General features: G+C 41.0%; 1 protein-coding gene across 3 annotated transcripts in view; it reads left to right on the top strand.

Moving 5' to 3' along the window:
* The window catches only part of LOC137620967 (putative sodium-coupled neutral amino acid transporter 10), a 287910-nt gene that overhangs the window by 244472 nt on the left and 18029 nt on the right, over positions 1-25409 (top strand). For all 3 annotated transcript variants that reach the window (XM_068351409.1, XM_068351419.1, XM_068351414.1), the window contains exons 7-8: positions 629-777; positions 24888-25024. In XM_068351409.1, the coding sequence (XP_068207510.1) occupies positions 629-777; positions 24888-25024 (286 nt within the window). The remainder of the gene's footprint in view (positions 1-628; positions 778-24887; positions 25025-25409) is intronic.

Below are 25409 nucleotides of genomic sequence, written 5' to 3'. Positions count from 1 at the left end.
TAAATTTGTCATGCTTAGAAAGGATGCAAGAGTATGCTAGCTCCCTTTTAAAGGTTTAAAGGTCGCTCATGAATGGCAGAGGCAAGGGACAGGGACATTGCCCTATCAAGCAGGACAATGCCTTAGAGACTGACCATATATTATATGATCAGCGCCCAAGCCCCCTCTCCACCCAAGCTAGGACCAGGGAGGGCCAGACAATGGTTGCTGATGACTCAACAGATAGGCTTATAGGCCCCCCAAACCCCCCAACCATAGCTCACAAGGATGGTAACGTTGCAGATATTAAAGGAACTAACAAGTCTGAGCAGGACTCGAACCTTCGTCTGGCAAACACCTAGCAGAGACGTTACCAATGAGGCTATTGTACTTAATAGAGGAAATTATTTGTAGAGTATTTTAAAAGTGATTGTTGAGTTTCTTCCTTCTTTAAAGGAATAGCATGGAATTGTAGGATAAGTTTTGACATTATTTTAATTCAGGGTAAACATTTTTTTTTTAATTATAATTGATGAATTATTTCCATTTTCTGATTTTCTTGACCATTCTAATGTTTAATGGTTGCTTTTATTCTGTAAATTCTTAGTCCTACAAAAATCAAATTAATGTAATCCATTTTGTCTTTCAGCAATGTGTTTGAGATTTATGACTCTGTGCCTGATCCTGATGTACCTAAAATGAGATTTGTTGTAAACCATGCAGTTAACTTGTGCTCTGCTCTCTACATATCTGTTGGATTTTTAGGATATGTGGCATTTGTGGACAAAGACTTTGGTGGTAAGTTTTGTAAATGGTTGTGTTCACATAACTATAGCATATAGGCTTTGGTTGTCTATAAGGCTTATAACCATATTGCCTTGAGTTTGCTTCTCTTGAGACCTGTGGAAATTTTCAGGATGACATGGAAGAGTAAAATGGATGATTGTTAGATAAAACTTTCTCGAGATAAATACTGTAGTCTTTCAATTATTGCATCATATTCAGGTGAATGAAGAATGGCATTTGCCATTTTGATAATTTATTGCTTACCAGTCTGACCTAAATCTCAACGGTATCATGATATTTTATTATAGCTGTATTTTTTGTGACCACTTTAATATAAAAGCCAACTTATTACCACAACTCTGCCCTGAAATTCATATGGTATTAATTCTTTTGAATCGAGAGCTTCTTGATCATAAAATAAAATACAAAAATGCTGCCCATATTGCAGTGCCAAAGCCAGATTCTTCAGGTTGTCGAGTCATTACCTATGCCATAGCTTAGTCATCTCTTAGTCATTGAAATCAGATCATCTCTCCTAAGACTGATCTAAAATTTTTATATTTGCCATCTTTTTTGGTGTTTATGGTTTTTTTTTTGCTTGTCTTAATTTATGATGGACTCAAGTATGTCTCCAAAGTTTACTATAGCAGGCTTTTCTGTGAGATGCCAGGTTAATTTAGTTTTATTAGTGAATATTGATCCTTATACATTACGCATGACTTGTCAGGATAAATTATGTACCTTGCTGGTTCGGTGTACAGTAGTGTGTTTTTCCCTTCATCAAAGCTCACATTCAGGATTATTTGAAACTAGGTGGTACGGGCGGGTCACAGCTAGGTTGGTCCGAAAATACATATATATCTAGCCACAATTGAATACAGTACCACGACCTTAATTGTGAGGATCTGACAAAACAAACATCCTTAGAAATGAATATCAAAAGGGAGCATTGTAAATATATGGAAAGAAATTAAAAATTCTTACCATTCACTTGAGAGCCTTTTCATAAATTATGTTCTTAGTTTTTCCCTCCGTTGACAAAATGAAGAGGCCTTCTGGAAAGCCCACTCTTGAACACACCACAATAAAGCTGCCCTTGAGAAGAGTACAGTTGCTCCAAGTTGATGCCAGCCACTTTGAGAAACTGTCCCTGGGCTTTATTGATGGTCCATGGCTAAAGCCAACCTGACTGGGAACTGCAAGCACTTGAAACTGAAAAGGCAAGATTATTAGGATGATGGGAATTCGCGGGATGAAAACATTCTCGGCAGTTCCACACCTAGTCAGGATCATTGCTTTGAATAAGTTTGGATGCAGGGCTTTGAAACTGTCCAGTTTTTGGAAGAGAGAGAGAGAGAGAGAGAGAGAGAGAGTGGAGATGAGAGAGAGAGAGAGAGAGAGAGAGAGAGAGGAGAGAGAGAGAGAGGAGAGAGAGAGAGAGAGAGAGAGAGATGTGTGTGTTTGTATATATATATCTTGCCTTATTCTATGTTTGTGTTCCTCCAGGTCCTTCAGTGTGAGGCACCTCGTATATCCACCAGAGGATTGCTTATGCATCTTCCAGTCTTGGATTTTCTGAGATACATCTTAGGTGTTTATCGAGTTTATTCTTAAACACATCTACGCTCACTCGTGATATGTTTCTTAGATGAGCTGGCAGCGCATTAAATAGTCGCTGCATTATTGATGCTGGTGCGTAGTGGATTAATGTCCTGTGTGCCTTCCTTAGTTTTCCTGGTATATTTTTTGGCACTATTAATCTACCTTGGCTTGCTCTTTCTGATATTTTTAGCTCCATGATGTTTTCAGTAATTCTTTCGATTTGTTTCCATGCTTGTATTATCATGTAGCGTTCTCTTCTCCTTTCTAGACTGTATAATTTTAAAAATTGCTGTCTTTCCCAGTAGTCAAGGTCCTTAACTTCTTCTATTCTAGCAGTAAAGGACCTTTGTACACTCTCTATTTGCGCAATATCCTTTTGGTAGTGTGGGTACCATATCACATTCCAGTACTCGAGTATACTACGTACATAAGTTTTGTACAGCATAATCATGTGCTCAGCTTTTCTTGTTTTAAAGTGTCTTAAATAGCATTCCCATTTTTGCTTTACATTTAGCCAACAGTGTTGCTATTTGGTCCTTGCATAACATATTCCTATTGAACATTACACCAAGGTCTTTAATTGCTTCCTTGAGAGAGAGAGAGAGAGAGAGAGAGAGAGAGAGAGAGAGAGAGAGAGATATTTCACATAACTGATAGTAATGGCTTAAACGATTTAAACTGCGATCTTCATCCTGAAGATATTTCAAATAAATTGAGAAATTATATATAAAAAAATTCGCCATTCATATGTACGCCATCTTTCGATATGGTAGCGGGACCTTCAGATCAGCTGATCATAACCAAAGGTAAACAAAATATTGAAGTAATTCTAGATTGGTAAAAGGCTTCCAAAATTAAAAATTAGAATACAAAAATGAATTAATAGAGCATATGATATCCTATGAAACAAGAAAATGAAATAATGATAAACAGTAAGAAAATATTGATAAAATATAATCAAGCCGATTGCCAAATCATGATGCATCGTAATAAATCTACGGGAACTGCACTTTTTAAGTTCGACATACGTCAAAATCGACTTATGACTTGTCTATCGGTCCCTATCTCTGTCGTAAGTCTGTGACTACCTGATATTAAATGTAGAAGAAGGGAGCCTAGTGCTGGTAATTGAGATCAGGGTTTTGTAGTACTGTAAAAGGTTCTCTTCTGCCATTTCATTGTTTTTCTCCTGTGTTAGATGTAGGCCAGATAGCGGAGATTGATGATAGAAATTCTGATCTTGAAGAGTTACAAGTAGAAATTAGTTTTGAGAAATCTAGAATCTCTCTTTTTAACTTGGATTCAGAATACAGAGTCCGTTTATTATTAATTCTGTTTTAAGGGTTCAGTCGTTTGTTGATCCAAAACTAAACAAGGTCACAGTATTGCTTTAGCAGTTCTTGTACTTTCAAATGAAAGTAGTTTGGATGTGTGTCACAGATGAGTTACTGTGTTGCAGTTGGCATCAATATCATAATCAGACTGTTTCCAACACTGCATATGGTGCCTTACCTTATTTTCTCAGAACCAACATTGCATATATTAAGAGGAAGGTAGAGCCTGGTACATCTTTAGATGAGGGCTTTGGCTCTTCCCTCTCCCAATCTTTGTCTATGAACAAAGACCTCAGTTCCTTGATCAAGGCTTCTACTTAGGCACGTATTCTAACACTGGAGACTCTTGGTGGCTCATATGTTTCTGGTGTTTAAGGTAAAGTCAGGTGTGAAGCCTACAGATTCAATACTACCAGCTTTTCCCTCTATAGATCAGCATGTTGACAGAGATGACAACAAATACTCCATTGTGGGTAGTGTATCTTTTTTCCAACTTTTTTTTTCCGTAGTGTTTGATTGTTTGGATGATTTTTCTTTGCTATTGAGAAGAAGGGGCTTCTGAAGATAATCAGATCCAGAAAAGTTTTCCTAGGTCAGGAGAATGGCATCTGATTCTAATGTCCTTCATATTTGATGACTGTTGCACAGGACCAGTTTCTTAGTAGAAGGCCTCAGGTGTGTTGCTTTTTTCTTTAGTGTTTAATTCAAGTTGCTGCTTTTAAAGTACATTTTTTGCTACTTGCTAGGCTTCTCAGTCACATGTGAGAGTTAAGGATGAGGAAAGAGAGGCACAATTTTCTTTTCTTGATTTATCTTAGGATTTTGGAATAGTATTCTGAAAATATCACTAAGACTCGGGCAGTGATTTGGATGTTCCCAGGTGTCTTATTATGTAGATGAACCTTCTAAGATTATTTTTGTCCCATATCCTCTGAAGAGTTGAAGAATAAATTTGATAATACTGTATTTTGGAGAAGGTGGCCAATAGATCTTTGTCTGCTCATTTTTCTTTGCTTGTATTTTCCCCCTTGAAAATCTCTTTTCCAAGAGTAGATCACCTCATTGTCTCTGTTGGTTGAATAGTTGAAAAATTTTCTCAACTCTGTGAGTTCAGATGAGGTAGCTACTCAGGAATTCCCAGACATTTATGGGGACCGTCCGCTATGGTGTTTGACATAACAACCTTAAAATGTCGAAAATCGTTTTATTATTTCTATGTATTCAGAAACATCGTACACGCTCTCCAGAAGTTTCAGCCAATTATTTTTTACAAATAATGAAGATATAGCGGTCTTTAGATGATGATATCATCCTTATTGCCTCGTTTGCATTATTGAGTTTGACAGAATCGTCTATGTGTGTTTATTTTTGCAAAAATGTAGCGATTTTTTTTCAATATTTAACTTAGCCGGTGATTATATAAGCTGCAGCTCTGCTGCTCGACAGAAAACTCTACGTAAAAAATCCGCCAGCGATCGCTATGCAGGTAGGGGGTGTACTTCAACAGCGCCATCTGTCGTGCAGGTACTCAGTACTCATTGTAAACAAAGAACTCAATTTTCTCTCTGTCGTGCTACCGGCAAGACCTACTAATTCGCTGTTGCTAACTGGATTTGTTTTCACAACTATTTGGTGAAGTACACGTTTCTAGTTTTGAGCTTTCGCTGTGCAGGCTTTCTCTTCAATAAATCCTTGCATTCTTTTTTTGATATCGGATTATTTGTTGATGACTTTGGATACTTTTTGAATTCCCCTTTGACCAATACAAAATGGCTGACCCTTCTCAAGTCCCAAAATTCAGGAAGTGTAATGCTAGGGACTGTTCAAGGCGTCTTCCGAAGGCCTCTATCGATCCTCACACCGTTTGTTCCAATTGTCGGGATAAAACCTGTCAATTGGAAGATCGATGTGAGGAATGCGTTGGGCTTTCGGAATTCGATTTTATCGAATTCCAGAAATATACACGTAGGCTAGAGAGAGATAGAGTCAGGAGAAGTTCATCTCGTTCAGTTGATTTTTCCTCTCCTCATGCCCCACAACCTATTCCTTCCCCTGTAGTGGTTGCTCCTGATCCCCCTTCTGGCACTCAGGAACCTTCGATGGCTGATATGATGCGTGCCATCCAAGCTCTGGGTGAGAGAGTTGAGTCCTTGGCTAGTGACCGTAACCAGCTCATGGCGGACGTCAAGGAGCTGAAGTGTAAGAGTGCAGTGGGAAGTGATAAAGTGAGTGATAGTGTTGTGGATAGTGTTGCGCTTGAGGGTTCGTCTGTTCGTGCCTGTCGTCCTCCTAGTCCGGGACCTCTTGCAAGCTCCCAAGTCCAGGGGAGAAGCAATGTCGTACGACCAATGGGTTCGAGAGGCTTTAATCAGCGAACAGACGTTCCCTCCGTGGTTTCGGGCGTATCTACCCAAGATCGCCCCACCCACACAGAGACGAGAGAGCCCATTTATTCCTCGTCTGCGGAAGAGGTTTCTCGTAAGAAACCATGGACCAAGGTCTCACGACCTCTTAAGCGCAAGTCGGTCCCTTCCGCGCAAGTCCAACGGCCCAGTTGTAGCCACTGGGTCAGTTCGGACTCGCTGCAGTCTTCCGATGACTGCTCACCTCCTAAGAGAGGCAAAGCGGTACCGCCTCAGGCAGTTACACCGTCTGTCGCCGCACCTGCTCCTGCAGACCCTAAGTGGTCTTTGCTGCAGACCATGCAGTACCAGTTAACGTCTCTGATGCAGGACTTTCGTGCAGAGAAGGTTGCTGCTGCACCAACCTCTTGCCTACAACCAACCACGGTTGTGCGTCCTGTGGACGCTGAGGCAACCTTCTTGCGCACTCCAGCTGAGAGAGTCCCGCCACCCATGCGTTCCAGTGTACCCTGCCAGCCGCATGTTGACGTTCAGCGACGCACGGAACCTTCCGTTGACGTTCGCGAGGTACAACAACCGTCAAAGTTGTTTTGTTTTGACGCGGTGCGTCAACCTCCGCAACCCAGTGTGGTTGCCTCTGCTCGCCCACATCAGACCAGACAGTCTGGAGTAGACGCTGTGCGTCCCCGCGCTGCTATGGTTGTTGCCAGCTCACAGACTGGGCAACAGTTCCATGACGTTGCGTCCGGTTCAGTCACGCGTGCACCCGTGCGACCGGACTCAGCTGACCAGCCGATACCTACTCCATTGCCGCTTCCTCCTCAATTCTCGGATGATGGACTCTCTGATGATGACGATGCGGCACACGTTGATGAACCACATTCGGACCTTGACGAGCCCAAGTCCACGCAACCCTCTTTGGACTTTAGAAAAGTTCTTGCTCTGTTCAAAGAGATGTTTCCGGACCAGTTTGTGTCTGTGGCTCCACGCTCTCCTCCGTCAGAGTTTGCTTTAGGTACGCAGTCATCCTCGCCTGCCTTTACGAGACTCGTCCTCGCACGCTCGTCCAAGAGAGCTTTACGAGTTTTAGGAGATTGGATGCAGTCCAAAAAGAGTCTAGGGAAGACAGCCTTTACGTTTCCCCCTGCTAAACTCTCTTCCAGATCGAGCGTCTGGTATGCCACGGGAGAAGTTCTCGGCTTGGGAGTTCCTGCCTCTGCCCAGGGCGACTTCTCAAGTCTTGTAGACTCTCCCCGCAGGCTAGCCATGAGACGCTCTAAGATATGCTGGTCACCTTCGGACCTAGACCATCTGTTGAAAGGAGTATTTAGAGCCTTCGAGGTCTTCAACTTTTTGGACTGGTGTCTGGGAGCTTTGAGCAGGAAGATCTCCCCGACTGAGAAAGAATCTTCCTTGCTCATCATGTCCTGCATGGACAAGGCCATACGTGACGGATCTAGTGAGCTTGCTGCATCGTTCGTATCCGGAGTCCTCAAGAAGTGAGAACCTTTGCTCTTTCCTGTCAGCTGGAGTGACACCGTGTCAAAGATCAGAACTTCTGTTTGCTCCTCTCTCTAAGTGCCTTTTTCCAGAGGACTTGATTAAGGAGATTGCTGCTTCTTTGATTCAGAAGGACACCCATGACCTGGTTGCGTCCTCTGCCCGCAAAGCCACCCCTTTGCCTACCTTGTCAAGACCAAGGATGGACACTCCAGTGTCCAGATTTATTCCGCCCTTTCGTGGCAGAGCCTCCAGCAGAGGAGGTGCTCGTGCCGAAGGGAGACGTGGGAAGAAGAAAGGAACCAAGTCCTTTAAAGGCAGAGTCTGACTGCCACCTTCTTCAGACAGCAGTGGGAGCCAGATTCAAGAACTTCTGGCAGACCTGGGAGAAGAGAGGCGCAGATGCACAATCTGTGAAGTTGCTCAGAGAGGGGTACAAGATCCCGTTTGTACGAAAACCCCCTCTAGCAACGTCTTCCATCGATCTCTCTCCCAGGTACAGAGAGGAAGACAAGAGACGAGCATTGAAACAGGAGGTGTCTCTCTTGCTAGAAAAGGGAGCGGTAGTCAAAGTCCTGGACCATCAAACCCCGGGCTTCTACAACCGTCTCTTCTTAGTGGTAAAGAAGACAGGAGGGTGGAGGCCGGTGCCAGACGTCAGTGCGCTGAATGTCTTTGTCACAAAGCAGACGTTCGCCATGGAGACCACAAAGTCCGTTCTAGCAGCGGTCAGAAAGGAAGACTGGATGGTCTCTTTAGACCTAAGGGACGCTTACTTTCACGTCCCCATCCACCCAGACTCCCAACCTTTTCTGAGATTCGTTTACGAAAAGGTTGTCTACCAGTTTCAAGCCCTGTGCTTTGGCCTAAGCACAGCTCCTCTTGTGTTTACGAGGCTGATGAGGAATATAGCCAAATTCCTTCATTTAGCGGACATCAGAGCCTCCCTCTATTTGGACGACTGGCTTCTAAGAGCTTCTTCCAGTCGTCGCTGTCTGAAGGATCTAAAGTGGACTCTAGATCTGACCAAGGAATTGGGTCTCCTGGTCAATATGGAAAAGTCTCAAGTGGTCCCATCCCAAACTATTGTGTATTTAGGGATGGAGATTCACAGTCTAGCTTTTCGGGCTTTTCCGTCGGCCCCCAGAACAAGTCAAGCCCAGTTATGCATCCAGAACAGGCTGAAGAAGGAACGATGTCCAGTCAGGCAGTGGATGAGTCTGATAGGGACACTATCATCCCTGGAACAGTTCGTATCGTTAGGAAGACTACACCTCCGTCCTCTTCAATATCACCTAGCTGTTTACTGGAAAAAGGACAAGACGCTAGAAGCGGTCTCGATTCCCATTTCCGAGAAGATGAAGTCTTCCCTGACTTGGTGGAAGGACAGTATCAGCCTCAGAGAGGGTCTGCCCCTGGCTGTTCAGACTCCCAACCACGTTCTCTTCTCGGACGCATCGGACACGGGCTGGGGCGCGACATTAGACGGTCGGGAATGCTCGGGAACTTGGAACTCGAGTCAAAGGACAATCCATATCAACTGCAAGGAGCTACTGGCAGTTCATCTGGCCTTGAAAAGCTTCAAGTCTCTCCTTCAAGGCAAAGTGGTGGAGGTGAACTCGGACAACACCACGGCTTTGGTGTACATCTCCAAGCAAGGAGGGACCCACTCTATGACGTTGTACGAGATCGCAAGGGACCTCCTCACCTGGTCAAAAGATCTAAACATTTCTCTAGTAACGAGGTTCATCCAAGGCAACTTGAATGTCATGGCAGATTGCCTCAGTCAGAAGGGACAAATCATTCCAACAGAATGGACCCTACACAAGGATGTGTGCAAGAGACTGTGGGCCACATGGGGCCAGCCTACCATAGATCTCTTCGCAACCTCGATGACCAAGAGGCTCCCAATATATTGCTCACCAATCCCGGACCCAGCAGCAGTTCATATAGATGCCTTTCTCCTAGATTGGTCACATCTAGACCTATATGCATTCCCCCCGTTCAAGATTGTCAACAAGGTACTGCAGAAGTTCGCCTCTCACGAAGGGACAAGGTTGACGTTAGTTGCTCCCCTCTGGCCCGCGAGAGAATGGTTCACCGAGGTACTTCGATGGCTAGTGGACGTTCCCAGAACTCTTCCTCTAAGGGTGGACCTTCTACGTCAGCCACACGTAAAGAAGGTACACCAAGGCCTCCACGCTCTTCGTCTGACTGCCTTCAGACTATCGAAAGACTCTCGAGAGCTAGAGGTTTTTCGAAGGAGGCAGCCAGGGCGATTGCTAGAGCAAGGAGTACATCCACCCTTAGAGTCTACCAATCGAAGTGGGAAGTCTTCCGAAACTGGTGCAAGTCAGTATCAGTATCCTCGACCAGTACCTCTGTAACTCAAATAGCTGACTTCCTTTTATACCTGAGGAAAGAAAGATCTCTTTCAGCTCCCACTATCAAGGGTTACAGAAGCATGTTGGCATCAGTCTTCCGTCACAGAGGCTTAGATCTTTCCAACAACAAAGATCTACAGGACCTCCTTAAGTCTTTTGAGACCACGAAGGAGCGTCGTTTGGCTACACCTGGTTGGAATTTAGACGTGGTACTAAGATTCCTCATGTCAGAAAGGTTCGAGCCTCTACAATCAGCCTCCTTTAAAGATCTCACTTTAAAGACACTTTTCCTGGTTTGCTTAGCCACAGCTAAAAGAGTCAGTGAGATTCACGCCTTCAGCAGGAACATCGGATTTTCATCTGAAACGGCTACATGTTCTTTACAACTTGGTTTTCTAGCCAAAAACGAGCTACCGTCTCGTCCTTGGCCGAAATCGTTCGATATTCCAAGCCTATCAAATATGGTTGGAAATGAACTAGAAAGAGTCTTATGCCCTGTTAGAGCTCTTAAGTTCTATTTAAGACGAACTAAACCTTTACGAGGACAGTCAGAAGCTTTATGGTGTTCTGTTAAGAAACCATCTTTGCCTATGTCAAAGAATGCTTTATCCTATTTTATCAGACTGTTAATACGAGAAGCTCATTCCCATCTGAGTGAGGAAGACCAAGCTTTGCTGAAGGTAAGGACACATGAAGTTAGAGCTGTCGCAACTTCAGTGGCCTTTAAACAAAATAGATCTCTGCGAAGTATAATGGACGCAACCTATTGGAGAAGCAAGTCAGTGTTCGCGTCTTTTTATCTTAAAGATGTCCAGTCTCTTTACGAGAACTGCTACACCCTGGGACCATTCGTAGCAGGGAGTGCAGTAGTAGGTGAGGGCTCAACCACTACATTCCCCTAATTCCATAACCTTTTTAATCTTTCTCTTGAAATGTTTTTATTGTTGTTTTTGGGTTGTCCGGAAGGCTAAGAAGCCTTTCGCATCCTGGTTGATTTGGCGGGTGGTCAAATTCTTTTCTTGAGAAGCGCCTAGATTAGAGGTTTTGATGAGGTCCTGTAGTATGGGTTGCAACCCTTCATACTTCAGATCCTAGGGGTCGCTCAGCATCCTAAGAGGATCGCGAGGCTCCGTAAGGAAGACGTACTTAAAAAGGCAGAGTAATTGTTCAAGTCGACTTCCTTACCAGGTACTTATTTATTTTATGTTTGTTATTTTGATAACTGCTAAAATGAAATAAAAAATCCTTAGCTCATAATAATGTAAACATTTATTGCTGGTCTCTACCCACCCCCCTGGGTGTGAATCAGCTTATATAATCACCGGCTAAGTTAAATATTGAAAAATGTTATTTTGATAATAAAATAAATTTTTGAATATACTTACCCGGTGATTATATATTAAAGGACCCTCCCTTCCTCCCCAATAGAGACGCAGTGGACCGAGGAGAAAATTGAGTTCTTTGTTTACAATGAGTACTGAGTACCTGCACGACAGATGGCGCTGTTGAAGTACACCCCCTACCTGCATAGCGATCGCTGGCGGATTTTTTACGTAGAGTTTTCTGTCGAGCAGCAGAGCTGCAGCTTATATAATCACCGGGTAAGTATATTCAAAAATTTATTTTATTATCAAAATAACATTTCACTTATGTTTCGAATTATCGTATGTCTGGCAGAGATGGAAGGCATTTGTAGAGGGTAGGTGAATGAAAACTGCGAGCTACAAGAACAGCAGCCTGAGTTTTCAAAGACGTAAAGAAGTTATAATGCATGTGTTTGTTTACTCGCAGTTCGTATGTACATTGTGTTTTCACAACGTCCTCATGAACTTTATAGCAAAGCCAATGTTACCCAAGGTCATAGAAAGAACAAAAAGTAAGCAGAGAACAAAAAAAAAAAAAAAAAAACCAAGAAGAGAGGGAAACATAAATAAGAGTACAAAGCTTGAACATTCTAACTAAACTCTGGCAACAATGAGAGGCCGCTAGCAACTCATGACACCCATACGACAAGTGGGTTAGTAAACTTATGGTTTAAATACCTCGTTCAGGGAGCCTTCATGTAGGAATAAACAATAAAAGTACAAATTAAAGATTATCATAATAATGATATCTTGATTTTTTTTTTTAGGAAAAAAGCAAATATTTATAGCAAATCTTTGGAAGCTCATAACTCAAAAATATACTTATTCACACTTAGGTATATTTTTTCTCACTTATTTATTGATCAATTTTAGAGAAAAAGAAATTGAAAAGAGGAATAAAAATCCCACACTTTTGTGTAATAGAATTTTGATTTTCCTTTTTCTCTTTTTTTCATGATTATTTCATGTCTAGACAAAGAAAATTGAGAAAATATTCATTTAAAAAAGGTAAATAAAAAGTCTATCCCACAGAATTCGATTTATAAAAAAAGTTTTGATGGTATGATTTTCAATATAATTGGTGTCATATTAGTTGAGAAAAGTGTATCAATTTTTTTTTTTTCAAATCATGATTTTTGCTAATATATCTAAAAGTTTTTGATCAAATGATCATATGTCTAAAACATATTTAGAAATTGTGTATTTTGAATAATTATAAAAAAAAATCTTGGCATAGCAGATGGTCCCCTTAAGGAAGGTATCAAAGGAAACAAGTTTTTACCCAAACAGATATTTTACGCTATTCGATATTAATGGAAGTGGATGCCAGCAAGATCGTATAATTCCGTTGAAGAAAAAAAAAAAAACAATGCATAGCTTAAAAGCAGCAAAAGATAAACTAACTGATGCTACTTGGTGGCAGTGCTTTTGAGGATTTTAAGTTGAAACTTCTTGTACAGTATACAGCAAAACTGGTGATACCTAAATTCAGTTATTTTTGTTCGAAAGTCTCTAACTGGCAACTCACATTCTTCACATTTCTAATGAGACTAGGTTCTCGGGACGAAACATTTTGAAACTTCGCTCAATAAGAGATGCAGTTCATTAAGCATGATTTTAGAGAATTAATTCAATATTTTTTATCAAAATATCAGCTAGATCACTCAATATCATTTGCTGGCACTAGAATGGCAATGGTTGAGAGAAAAATCCAACTCTCTATTGATAAAATTATCCAGTGGGCTGACATGAATGGATTTAAGTTCTCGACAAGTAAAACTACCATTGTCCATTTTTGTCGTATCCGGGGAGTACGTCCAGACCCGGATATATACATTAAAGGTCAACGGATACCATGTGTATCGGAAACCAAATTTTTAGGTTTGATATTTGACTGTAGACTTACATGGGTTTCTCACCTAAAAGCGCTAAAAGCTAAATGTGTTGAAGCTCTGAATATCTTAAAAGTATTGTCCCATACATCATGGGGGGCAGACCGCAATACTATTTTAAAATTATACAAGGCCTTGATTTTCTCCAAAATTAGTTATGGTTGTGAGGTATATTCTTCAGCCACCCCAAGCCGGTTAAAAATATTAGACTCGATACATCATGCAGGTATTAGATTGTCTACTGGAGCTTTTAAAACCTCGCCCATCCCAAGTCTCCTTGTTGATGCTGGAGAGTTACCTCTAGACCTTTACCGAATGTCTTCCATTCTTCGGTATTGGTTTAGATTGCAAAGACTCCCTAACTCTCTAGCCTTTCAGACTGCAAGCCTTGTAAGACACGCATCATACTTTGAGTTGCACCCAAAATCTCCTCAACCTTATGGCTTTCGGGTGAAACGATTATTAAATAGTCTGGATATAATTAGAAAAAAGGTACTTCCATTCAAGGTATCATCAACGCCTCCATGGAAGTTACCAGAGATATCTTTTTGTAAATATTTTATTGGAGATAACAAGAATATGTCAGACCTAGAAGCCAGGTCTCTTTTTAATGAACATGTTAAAGAACATAGAGGATCAACTTTTATCTATACTGATGGCTCCAAATCTGATGCTGGCGTTGGATTTGGAGTACATAGTAATGGTTTTAATTGTAGAGGTGCACTTCCTCTGATCGCTTCCATATCTACTGCCGAACTGTATGGCATATTAACCGCTATTGAGAAAATAGCGTTGGAGAAGGAGGGTAATTTTACAATTTTTAGTGATGCAAGGAGTGTCCTTCAAGCTATGGAAGTTTTTAATTCTAATAACCCTCTAGTTTTAAAGATTTTAGAATGGCTTTTTGTTATTGGACGGAGAGGTATAACAGTTCAATTTTGTTGGGTTCCAGCACATGTAGGTGTGTCCGGGAATGAGAAGGCAGATTCACTGGCTAAGGAGGCTGCATCCGAGTTGCTGCCAAGAAGGTATCCCATTCCCTGTAATGATTTCTTACCTGACATCAAGAAATTGGTTTGCAATAAATGGCAACAGCAATGGGATAGTCAAGATGGCAATAAAATGAGGGAAGTAACAAATGACATATCTCCTTGGAGGTATAATATGATGCCCCGAAAATGGGAGACGTCTCTTTGTCGTCTCCGTATTGGTCACACTCGGTTGACACATGAGTTTCTGCTGAAGGGCCAACACCAACCGTATTGTGACAACTGTTTAGTACCTCTAACAGTAAGGCATTTGTTGACCGAATGCCCCAATTATAACAACTTGTGGAATAGATATTTGTTTGAGGCTCGAGGTGAGGGTGGCAGGTTCATCCTTGCCAAGATTCTTGGAAATGATGTGTCCTACCATGCAAGTGGCATTTTTAGATTTCTTTCAGAAGCTTGTCTTCTGAAAAATATTTAACTTTTATGACATTCAATTTTTATGATTTTAATTGAATACTCTTTAATTTTTTATTTTATTTCATTTTTTATTTTTGTATACATAAATTAAATGTTACCGGCGTCAATGACCTTAGATGTCAGGATGCCTGAAAACTTTAAATCATTCATTCATTCATTCAGCTAGATCATTAAGGAAAAAGTACCCCAATAATCTTTAGTTATGATAAAAATAAAAATAAAATAAATACTTAATGTGTCTTGACTATTTAGCCACCATAATTATGTATTTAAAGTAAAGAACGTTTCGGAGATGTAGTTGTGGACAGGGTTTAACCGGACATCAACTGGCAGTCTCACAGTGGCACTCTTACAAGCAAGTCATCTGTCAAATATGGCTAGGGCTACCCAACAGCTACTGGATAACTCTAACTCTAGTTAAGCTTACCTCACCAGATTCTCTATAGAAAATAGATATAAGCAATCGTCTGAACATCAACGAAACAACTGTTTATAGATGGCTGAACAATATAATGAAAGAGAAAAAATTGAAAAGCCATCTTAGGAGGTGAGACCTTTCTGCTGCACAATCGCAGAAGACGACGAAGAGTTATAAAGCCAATAGCATAGGCCTAGACTCCAGAGCCATCCTATCATCATCATCACCATTATTATCATTAGTATTAGTATTATTATTATTATTATTATTATTATTATTATTATTATTATTGTTGTTATTTTATTATTATTATTATAATTAAAGATACATTGTTATTGTCTTTCTGTAGAATCTAACATTACAGATGTGGCTGAATATGTCTGACCTGATTATAGTCCTCTGTTTGTAAAGTAAAAGTAAAATAATAGAAAGGTAGAATTAATTGTGTTATTTATAGTGTTGATAACTCACCACCTCGCTTATTTATTTATTTATTTATTTATTAATTTTTCCTCAAACTGAAGAAACCCATTGGGAGACTAGAATTATATAAGTAGCGTTGACTATAGTCTAAAGTATGACTTGTTATAATTTATTTCAAGTTTTGAAATCCCGATCCTAACTAACGTTTGTTTAATACACAAAACGGCATAAGCAAAAAATAAGTAATAACTTTGAGGTCATATCCCAAATGTATAAATTGTTATCCTTAGACTATAGCGCTCTGCTTAAACTGTTCTCTATCTAGACGCCCTCTTTCCCAATTTGAATCCTTCTATCCAGACAGACAGCTCAAATACTAGTCTCACTGACTCTCATGGAGTCATGATGACAAAGAGATTAGTGCTACAGTAACATATTTAATTTTTGTTCTGAAATATCATTGTAGTGGTTTGCGGACTGTGGCCAGAGGTAGCACCCAAGCTGCCTAGATGTCGCCATCATAATACATTTCCGGCCAACAGTTAGTTGGACGAGCAGGGCATCTACAAGAGGTGGCATGTCCCTTAGGAAAGTTTACAGTAACCGGAACAAGTACTGGCTCAATACTAGCAATCCTTATTGAATGGGCTGCGTAGACCTCAAGTGCCCAAAGCGCTTGCTGACAACAGGCTCCACGTATCGGGACATAATACTCCCAAAGAGGCTCTTAATGAGTACTGCTAACGCTGAGCCGATTTCGGGCTCCGTCAACTATCACCCCATTTGCTCTCAAGAACTGGTAACCAAGCACTACATGCTCAGCCATAGTCCCTGAAGGCACTACATGGAACACACTCGGGGCGAATGTCATTCCATGCAGTATAGGGGTCAACAGTACAGTACCTAAGGTCTTAGGTCCTGTTTGCCCTAAACCCTTCAGACCAATGGTGTTGGGTACTATCTGCAGCTGGTAATCCTGTACCACTCTCGATGACAGGAGGTTGACCTCAGCTCCGGAGTCAATGAGAGCATCCAGCGCTCCTGATGGAAAATTAGACATGGTCACTGGGACAACCATGAGTGGTACAGGAGCCAACTGCGCCAGGTTAACCCTACGAAGTGTTTTCAATACAGCCTCAGTTCCTGCTTCCTCCCTGGAAGAGTCAGTTGGAGAAGCTCTGGACAGTGTCGAGAACAGGTTATCACTGGCCAATCCTGAAAGAGCCATTGTAGGTGCAATGACCTTTCCAGGTTGAGGGGTAACCTTGGAAATCGAGATTTCCGAGACTGCCACCGGAATACTAGGAGCACGCACCCTAGCACTCACACCCTCCTTCGATGTAGCCCCATCTTCTACATCGAAGGCCTGGTGTTTAAAGCCCTATGATACTCCTCAGTTCTTGACTTCCTGGGCTGTGATCTCTTGCTCTTCCTCTTCTTCTTCTCCACAGTCCAAGAAGAAGCACTGGACACGTTCCCACTTCGGCTCTCCTGGCTACTGGTCGATCCAGAATAGGACGACGGGGTCGGAGTAGCACTCACCGGTACTGCTCTCCACCTTGAAGGAGTCTGGACAGAGATGGTCTCCCTCCCAGGGCTGCGGACATTAGCTGTCTTCTAGACGGGTGATCTGCTTATAGGCGGCACCTGTCATCCACACTTTGCGACATGATTATTGGACGAACCACAGTGTAGGCACAGATTGAGGCATCTGCGACACTCGTCCATAAGGTGCCCTGATTTTTGGCACCGTGCACAGTACCTTCTCTGGAATTGAGGAGACCTTTCTGGGTTGCGCGATGGTGTCAGACGCACTTCCACAGGTGCAGGTATGGGGACAGGTCGAGGAGGAGTGCGTGAATAAGCTCTGTTAGGTCCAGGCGAATGGCTGGTGGCAGGCATGGAAACCCTGTCAGCATACGAGCCGTGCCATGACTGTCCCACACGACTGAGGGCCAAATCCTCTGCCTTCTGGCTTCGCTGACGGGATGCCTCGTCGAGAACACTCAACAGGTGTAGAACATCCTGCCAACTGACTTGAAGGCCAGCGGAGACATTAATAGTGGCCAGAGACTGTTCCAGCCAACTCGCAGGTATGCTCGGAAAAGTTCTGAGAAGCTTCCGCCTAAGCTCCCTCCGGTCCAAACTACGGCAAGGATAGGCCGACCTGTACAGGGAGGCCAACCGCACGGCGTAAATCTTCTGCAGTTCGCCCTTGCCACAGGTGGCACTGCTGAAACGGGCCTTCCTACCCGCATCACGCCTCTCTAGGGCTTCTCGGCACCAGTCGAAGAGGCGTTCCTTCATGTCGGGGTATGAGATCTCGGGACATCCTATGGCCGAGAATGCCTCCTTGATTTCCCCGTTTAGGAATCTTTCTAGCTTAACGGTCCTCTGGCCACAGCTTCCTGCGGTATATTTACTCGCACAGTAGGCTTCAAAATCCCTCAGAAATCGGGCAAAACTCTGGCCCGTTTCTAGGTGGAAGATTCCAGGCTTGGGGGTTCTTCCTGGAGTCAAGGACCTTGAGCAGATCAGACAGACTGCGTTCTGTTTGAAGGGACTGGACCTGGTCGGTGGAGACATGAGATAAGCTAACACTGGAGCAGGAGCTGGAAGTGTCACTACCAGAATCTTCACTGGTAGACTCCTGTGATGATGTCGTCATTTTGGGTATGGGTGGTCTGCTTGTGTCCTTGTCCTAGCGCCTGTGCTTTGGGATGGCCCCTTTATTGGCTAGGACTGCCTCAACCAGAGCTGCTGGAACCTTTTCTGGCCTACTGGCTCGGCCGGGTTGACCAAGAACTGCTCCCCTAGTCCACTGGCTGCAGTCTCCGGCAGACTAAAGGGGTTAGTGGCTGGAACAGGCTAGGAAGCAAGTGGTCCACCCCAAGCAGGAGACTCCCAGAAGTCTGGTACAGGTGGGAGCAATGGTGAGAACCGAGAGGCGGCTGGAGACCTCCAATCACTGGCCCTTAGTTACCGGAATGGCCAGACCATTGACATTTGGCCAAACTGGGGACGTAGAAGGAGCACTGGTGGTTACTGTGGTTGTGACCCCATTGGCAACGTGGCACATTGGTGACGGCTCAGCGCTCTTTAGCGCCGCCACTTGAAGTGTCAGGGACTTGACCTGAATTGCCAGGTCACTGACAATCGTGACGAGGCTCGCCACATCCCGACTAAGCCTCCTCTTAGCCTTTCGACTCTTGGTTGTTGACTGTGCCATATCTAGAGGTTGGTGTTTCCCAGGTCTGGGCACCAAACATTATGTAGTGGTTTGCGGACTGTGGCCAGAGATAGCACCCAAACTCCCTAGTGTCCGAAAGCCGACCACGCTCCAACGTTCACTACATAGAAAATATAAAACGGTGAAATACCCAAAAATCTGGGTAAAAGGTAAACAAGCAAGGATGAACTGGGCACTGTGGACCACCCCTTGATTTTATACTGGGCAAGGGAACCCAACAAGAACCTTACATCCCCCTTATCATCCTTTGCCCTGAGCTTGCTGAATAAACACGTAATATGACCGTTGATTCATTTCTGGGAAGTTAGCAGAATTTATGAATAGCTCTATCTTCTTTAGGTAAGATGGCTTCAAGCTTAAGTAGTTTCAGAACATTAGGTGAAAGGGAAAAACTGCCTAGACTGGTAACAGGACACAGTGTGGGAGAAAAAAATATGATAAATGACTTATTAGAAACAGATTTAATAAGAAAAAAAAAACACAATTGTTCAGGTTGACTAAGATTTTTTTGTCAAATTCAAATAAGCAATTAAAGGAAAAATAAGTATCCCTTTACACTCCAGCCTCACAATGACAATATAAAAAAATATTTGAATAACAAAAAACAAGAACTATTCACATGCTGGACACACTTATGGGTTTCAGATGCAAGTATAAACAAAGACACCTAGCCGGGTATCTGTTTGGGATACATTCCAATACGAGTAGCTTGCCTCACGATCAAAGGGATTATAAAACAAGGTTGCAATTTATGTGGCAAAACTAGAATCTCCAGGCAAACTTGCTTTTAACAGTCTTCACCAGGCTGCAAGATCATGCAATATTATTCCAGAGAAAATTCCACGCTTATAACAGAAAAAACTTCAAGCTTAAAGGAGAACCCCGCAACACTGTGGTTCATTATCCGCATGACCAGTTTGGCTGCCGCTGAAAACTTTTCTATGCCACTTTATGTTCACTTGTTTCTGGGGACAAGTATGTGAAATGCTATCCATGGAAACAATGTGACAATATATGAAAAAAACAATCACACTATGGTGGGAGAACATCGGTCAGTGATAAGAATAATCTAGTTTCATTTGCTCCTAAATTGGAAGACATTATAACAAAACAGGTCTTGAGTAACTTGTCTTTTGACAACTTCATCTTGCCTATATTCCTATTCTTCTACCTCTACTTGTCTCCCTACAGGATGTAGGGTCATGCTGTCAGTACCTGTTAAAAGAAATAATAACAGATTAAGGCACTTCTTTGGGGGGGGGGTGCACTTGAGGGCTATGAAAAAATATGCAACAAATAAAGTGTTTTTTCATACAATACAAACCATAAAACTTTCTTTGACACAAACCATCATTTTAGCATAAAATGATTTTTGAACAATCTAACATTATTCAATGATAGTATTATCCATATCAAGTGACCAACGTTGTCTTATATATACAAATGTTTACAAAGTGAAATGTAAGATTTAATACTAAGTGGCAACTTAAGAACAATGCTTGTCCGAAGCAAAAATAAAAAGTATCACCAGTTTTGGTGCATATTATACCATGCAGAAAACCCAACAGCCCCTAAAATTGTACAGTAGTTAGGATATCTCTTGCTGTGTGGAAAAGTAAGACCCAAGCCTTTGTTACAGTTGTCGTTTTTCAAGACAAGTTTTCTCAACATTTCATACTAGAGGTGCAGAAATATTCCTTGACCAAGGATATCCGATTTAACATTCTTTTGCTGTTGGACAACTCCCCAGGTCACCCCTCATTCATGGACTTTCATCCAAATGTTAAGGCTTTTTTCCTTCCCCAAACATTAATGTACATCACTCATCCACAAGCCTATGAACCAAGGAGTATCAGTAACATTTAAAAAGGATTATTTACATTGTACTTCTCAGTTAGCAGTGAAGGCAGCCAATGATTGAAAGATAACTTTCTGACAATTTTGGAAAAACTATATTTTTGGGCTCAAGCTATGATGTCCTGATGGAAGGTTCCTTCAGTAGCTTCCTAGGGTATATTTAACTACAGTGGATATTCCCAGAGAATTAAACTAAAGGTTATCACAGAATTCTAACTTCTGGTGCGAGTACCCTAAAGGTTTCCCTCTAGGATATCGTATATCAACAGGGGACGCATGTATTAACACGCCACATAGCTATCTGCACCCCATATAGAGTTAACACTTCGATATGGAAAGGTGGCTGAGTAACTGAGGAGCCGTTCCACAGTTACTCTCATCCGTGGCTGCTTTTGGTACTCGAGACATAAACAAACGGGCGCCATTGCTAAATGACGTCACGTCCGTCCTCATCCTTTCGTCTGTAGCTTCTTCGCTAAGTCGGATTTTTCCCAAGTGATTTCTTTATCAGCTTACATCGCCTTATCCTATTTCCCATCTCCCACAGAGCTCTGAGTGGTCTCAGACCCTAGTACACTCTGTGGACAATTCCTGTTAAAAGCCTAGCTTGGCTCATCCATACGGATTTCCCCCATTGTGACCTTCGGGTACAAAGGAATTGCCTACGGATAAGGTTACGGTAACCGGCTGGGCGGGATTCACAAGTATGTGTCTATCTACTTCCTTTCCCGCTCATCAATCTTAAACATTAATATGTTCTTATAATTAAGTTATTCTTAACTTTAGATGCTCTAGGAACTGGGTGACTTTGTTGCAGGCTCTCACACAATCTTCGGGCGATGTCGACCAGACTAGCCAGTCGTCTAGGTAGGCCATCACTTGGACGCCCTGAAGACGTAGAGGCCATCAAGGTTATCGACTTTGCAAGGTGCGAAGTTATTACTGCAAACAAATGGTGTCAGAGCAATTGTACCTTTAGTTTATTCATGATTTTCTTGGGTTCGAAAAGACTAGGGTGACATAAAAATGGTTTTCAACAACTTGTCAATCCTGAACAAAAAAGCTGTAATTAGAACTAGATAGAAATTACTTTTTGAACTGCTGGAAGTCCATTATGAAGAGCTTGCTAATGAAGATCTTATGAAACTGAGAACTCAATGAAAAGAGAAAGAGAAAGAAAAATGAAGCAGAAGCAAAAGTTGTTGAGAACCTACCAAGGGATTTAAAAGGAAAATAACAGCAGAAATAATTGCTATAATTGAGAGAAGGCCTGGCAAAACTCAAATTACAGGACTTGAATATTGAATGGCTCACAAATGTTTTAGCAGCCTTTCATGGTGTACTCCAGTGCTACCATATTATACAAGAAGAAAAGTGCCATCACCCAGACATCTCTGGAACCATTCTTCAATAGTGTAAAAAAAGAAAATTTTTAACCTGTTACATCAACATCTGGTGTTATCAGTTCAGTTTCATTCATGCCTCCATCTTCTAGTGCTGATGAACCTATGGCCCCAACATCATCTGCATCTTTGAACACCTTCAGCCAGTATACTGTATCATCATTTCCTATCACCTCAAGTTAGGGCCCTCATGCCAGCTGTTCTACCATACTAGGTCAGGTTACTTGCTAAAGAATTTTTCCTAATTGGGATTGACATTTCCATTTAATCTGACTTCTAGCTGATTTCAAAGCAGTTGTGCATTAAAAGATTTCATTATTCTGTATTGATAAGGTACGTTAGTTTGATAGCATAATTGTCAAGAAACTGGACAATTTACCGGGAAAGCTTACGCATAACAAAAATGCACATATGAAGCAAGAAGGTGTAATAATGTGAGAATTTTAGATTGTTGGTTGTTAAAATAGTGGAAGTAAAATACAATGCAAATGAATTTACTTTTAAGAGAACTTTATATATTAAGAACATTTATCTGTAGGAATGCTTCATATGGCTGTTGTTTACGTTAAATAGTGTACAACAATCAGCCCTCCGTCATTGCTGATTTCGACATCACAGTTTCGATGTTCAATGGCACTGAGACCTGGATAATATTTTAATTAAAGTTTTGATTCTTTGCTGAACCTAATAGTTAGGACTGTTGCACACAACCCGACATTTTTAAACCACCTGATCTTCTTTATACCTAGACCTTCTTCGCACCGTTTTCCTCCCTTCACAATGCCACTTTGGGTATTTTCACGGTTGTATTCAGGTTTTTGCTCTTGAGAAACGTCCACTTTTCAGACATGTTTATTTGAATTTTGATGTATTATTTCAGTATTTATGACCAAGATCCTTTTTCTATTGGCCACTGCATCAGCTAGATGTACCAGTGAGTTGCAGGTTCTTTCCAAGAATATAGATTTTGTTGTTGATAAAATGGTTTTGTCTTTCTTGTCTAGCTTTCAGGCTAGAATTGGTTTTAGTGTGAAAAGTCTTACACACTTTTTCCATAATCCTTCATTAGGGAGAAAGGTGGGCTGTGTATAGGTTTTTTTGTGTGTGCAAATTGAGTCATTAAGTTTTACTTATACAGGGTTGACAGCATGAGAGAAAAGTTTCCTGATTTGTTTTGTGGCATTAGAGTGTCAGGGCATCCTCTCTCTAAGATTGCTATATCGTTTCTCGTTAAGTGTTCAGTGACAAGCTCACAGAGAATTTTAGATCAAAGGACTCTTCAGACATTCTAATCTTTCTCCTTTAAATTTTTGTTGGTAATGATCATGAGAAAATAGTCTTATGTTCTGTATGAGTGTAAAGAAATTATCTAAAATGGTCTAACCTTATTTACGATTTATAAGACTGTGTTGTGTCTTGAGAAAACTTTTTATTGTATGTCAAAAAGTTAGTCTTTTTTTTTTTTATTGTGAAATCTTGTAATTAATCCATTTGAAAAATTATGATCCTGTTTTACCCTTGCTATGGATCAAAGCTCCTGTAGGGGGATAGTACTTTCAGTGCACCTCATGCAGTATTATGTAGACATTACTTTGAGGGCATTTTCAGAATTTCTTTGGCCCCTAGTTACACTTCCTTTTTTTCCCTTCTACTTACTCTCGTTTCCCACTTCCTTTCCTCCTCCATACTAACCAATCTTTTCTCATTTTTACCTCATAGTGCAACTGCTGGGTTTTCCCCCTGTTGCACCTAAGTGCTGAATGGCCTCATAGAATCCAGCTCTTACTTATATAAATCCAAGCTCCTAATTCCAATAAAAAGCCCTTGGTATTAGAGGAGCAGCTACCTCCCTTAATTTTCACAAGAATTTACTGTAGGAGAAAGTATTTACTATAGGTCAGGTGGTTGAATTCAGTTTTTCCTTTTAGTTGAAAGATATGTGATGGGTACTGTACATTAATCATATTGATCTTTAGGTCATTAATATCTGCAGGAGAAATATGACTTTACATAAGGCTAGGTGTTTCTCCCTTTTATATTTTTAGGTTTTGAGTTTTATAAAGCATAAAGGTCTTTATTGTTATTCTCTTATGACTCCTTAATTCTTTATATTTTATTGTGGTTAGTGTCTTTCAGTATTGTGTGAACAGCTCTGGACATCAGGTACTATTTATGACATACTTTGATGTTTAGTCTGTACTTTATATAACTATGATAAATTGAAGTCTTTGGTCTGTCTGTTAATTGAGTGTGGCTTGTGAAAAGTGGATAGTCATATTTTAGGTGAGAATTGATTAGGGTACTCCCTTATCCTGATATCAATCTATTTTCACAAGGAACTCTTCCTTCCCTAATGGAATTACCAATATCCCTTCATCCATATTAATGTGGTAATCAAGAGGTGAATTAGGGAAGATTCATTTAAATAAATAATTTTTTATAGTAAAACATATGATTTCATTTCTCACTAAAAATATTCTTTGATTTATAAGTGGATACACATTTTAGTGGGTGGAGAACATTATGAGGGATTCAAGAGGGGGTTGCCATGTGGTAATATCACAACTACTAGTTGCTATTATAGCCTATATCCAAGGTTAAAATTCTCGTTTTTAATTTTTCATATTGAGAAGCTCTTATTTAGAGAAAGTATAACAAATGAATTTGTGATAAATATTGAAATAATAAAAGTTATAAAATTTAGATTTTCATTATTATTATGATTTATAGATCTTTACCATTTAGAATAGAGTAGTAAAATATCAAATGTGCTTCATATGATTAAATTACTGTAAAAAATACTTTTGCAGGTGATCAATGTTTTTTTCTCTTACAAAATGTTTCAGTCTGTAAAATTTTCCAGGTAATATTATCATGAGCTTCCCTGACTCAGGATTAACAGAAGGAATAAAAATGTTTTTTGCTGTGTCACTCGCCATTAGCTTCCCGCTGATGATATTCCCATGTCGAACATCCATTCATTCCCTTATATACCGCAGGGTAAGTTACCTAAGGGGTTTCCTGTATTTGCACATTAAGTTTACTTTTAAGAACTAAGACAGATTGCTTATTCTGGTTGAGTGAAGGTATGATATGACTGAATTTAATTGCCCTATCCATCCAAGATTAAATACGTGATAATGTGATAGAAGTTGGAAAATAAATAATAACTTAGATTGAAATACTACTAGTTGAGAAGGTAGCTTTTCTATCAACAGTGGGCTCTCCACAAGCTGTAAATATAAGAAGAAAACACTTTTAGTATTTAAGAAGAATATAAAACTTTGTGACCAAAGCACCCAGAATCAGTAGGTAAACTAAAATGAGACGTGAATAGATATGTTGGAACAGGAATTTACTATGAAATTTGTATTGAAAGGATGTA

This window comes from Palaemon carinicauda, chromosome 2 (genome assembly GCF_036898095.1).
Source record: "Palaemon carinicauda isolate YSFRI2023 chromosome 2, ASM3689809v2, whole genome shotgun sequence".
Classification (NCBI taxonomy): Eukaryota; Metazoa; Arthropoda; class Malacostraca; order Decapoda; family Palaemonidae; genus Palaemon; species Palaemon carinicauda.
The sequence above is the reverse complement of the archived record's forward strand: the minus strand, read 5'-3'. Positions and strand labels throughout refer to the sequence as shown.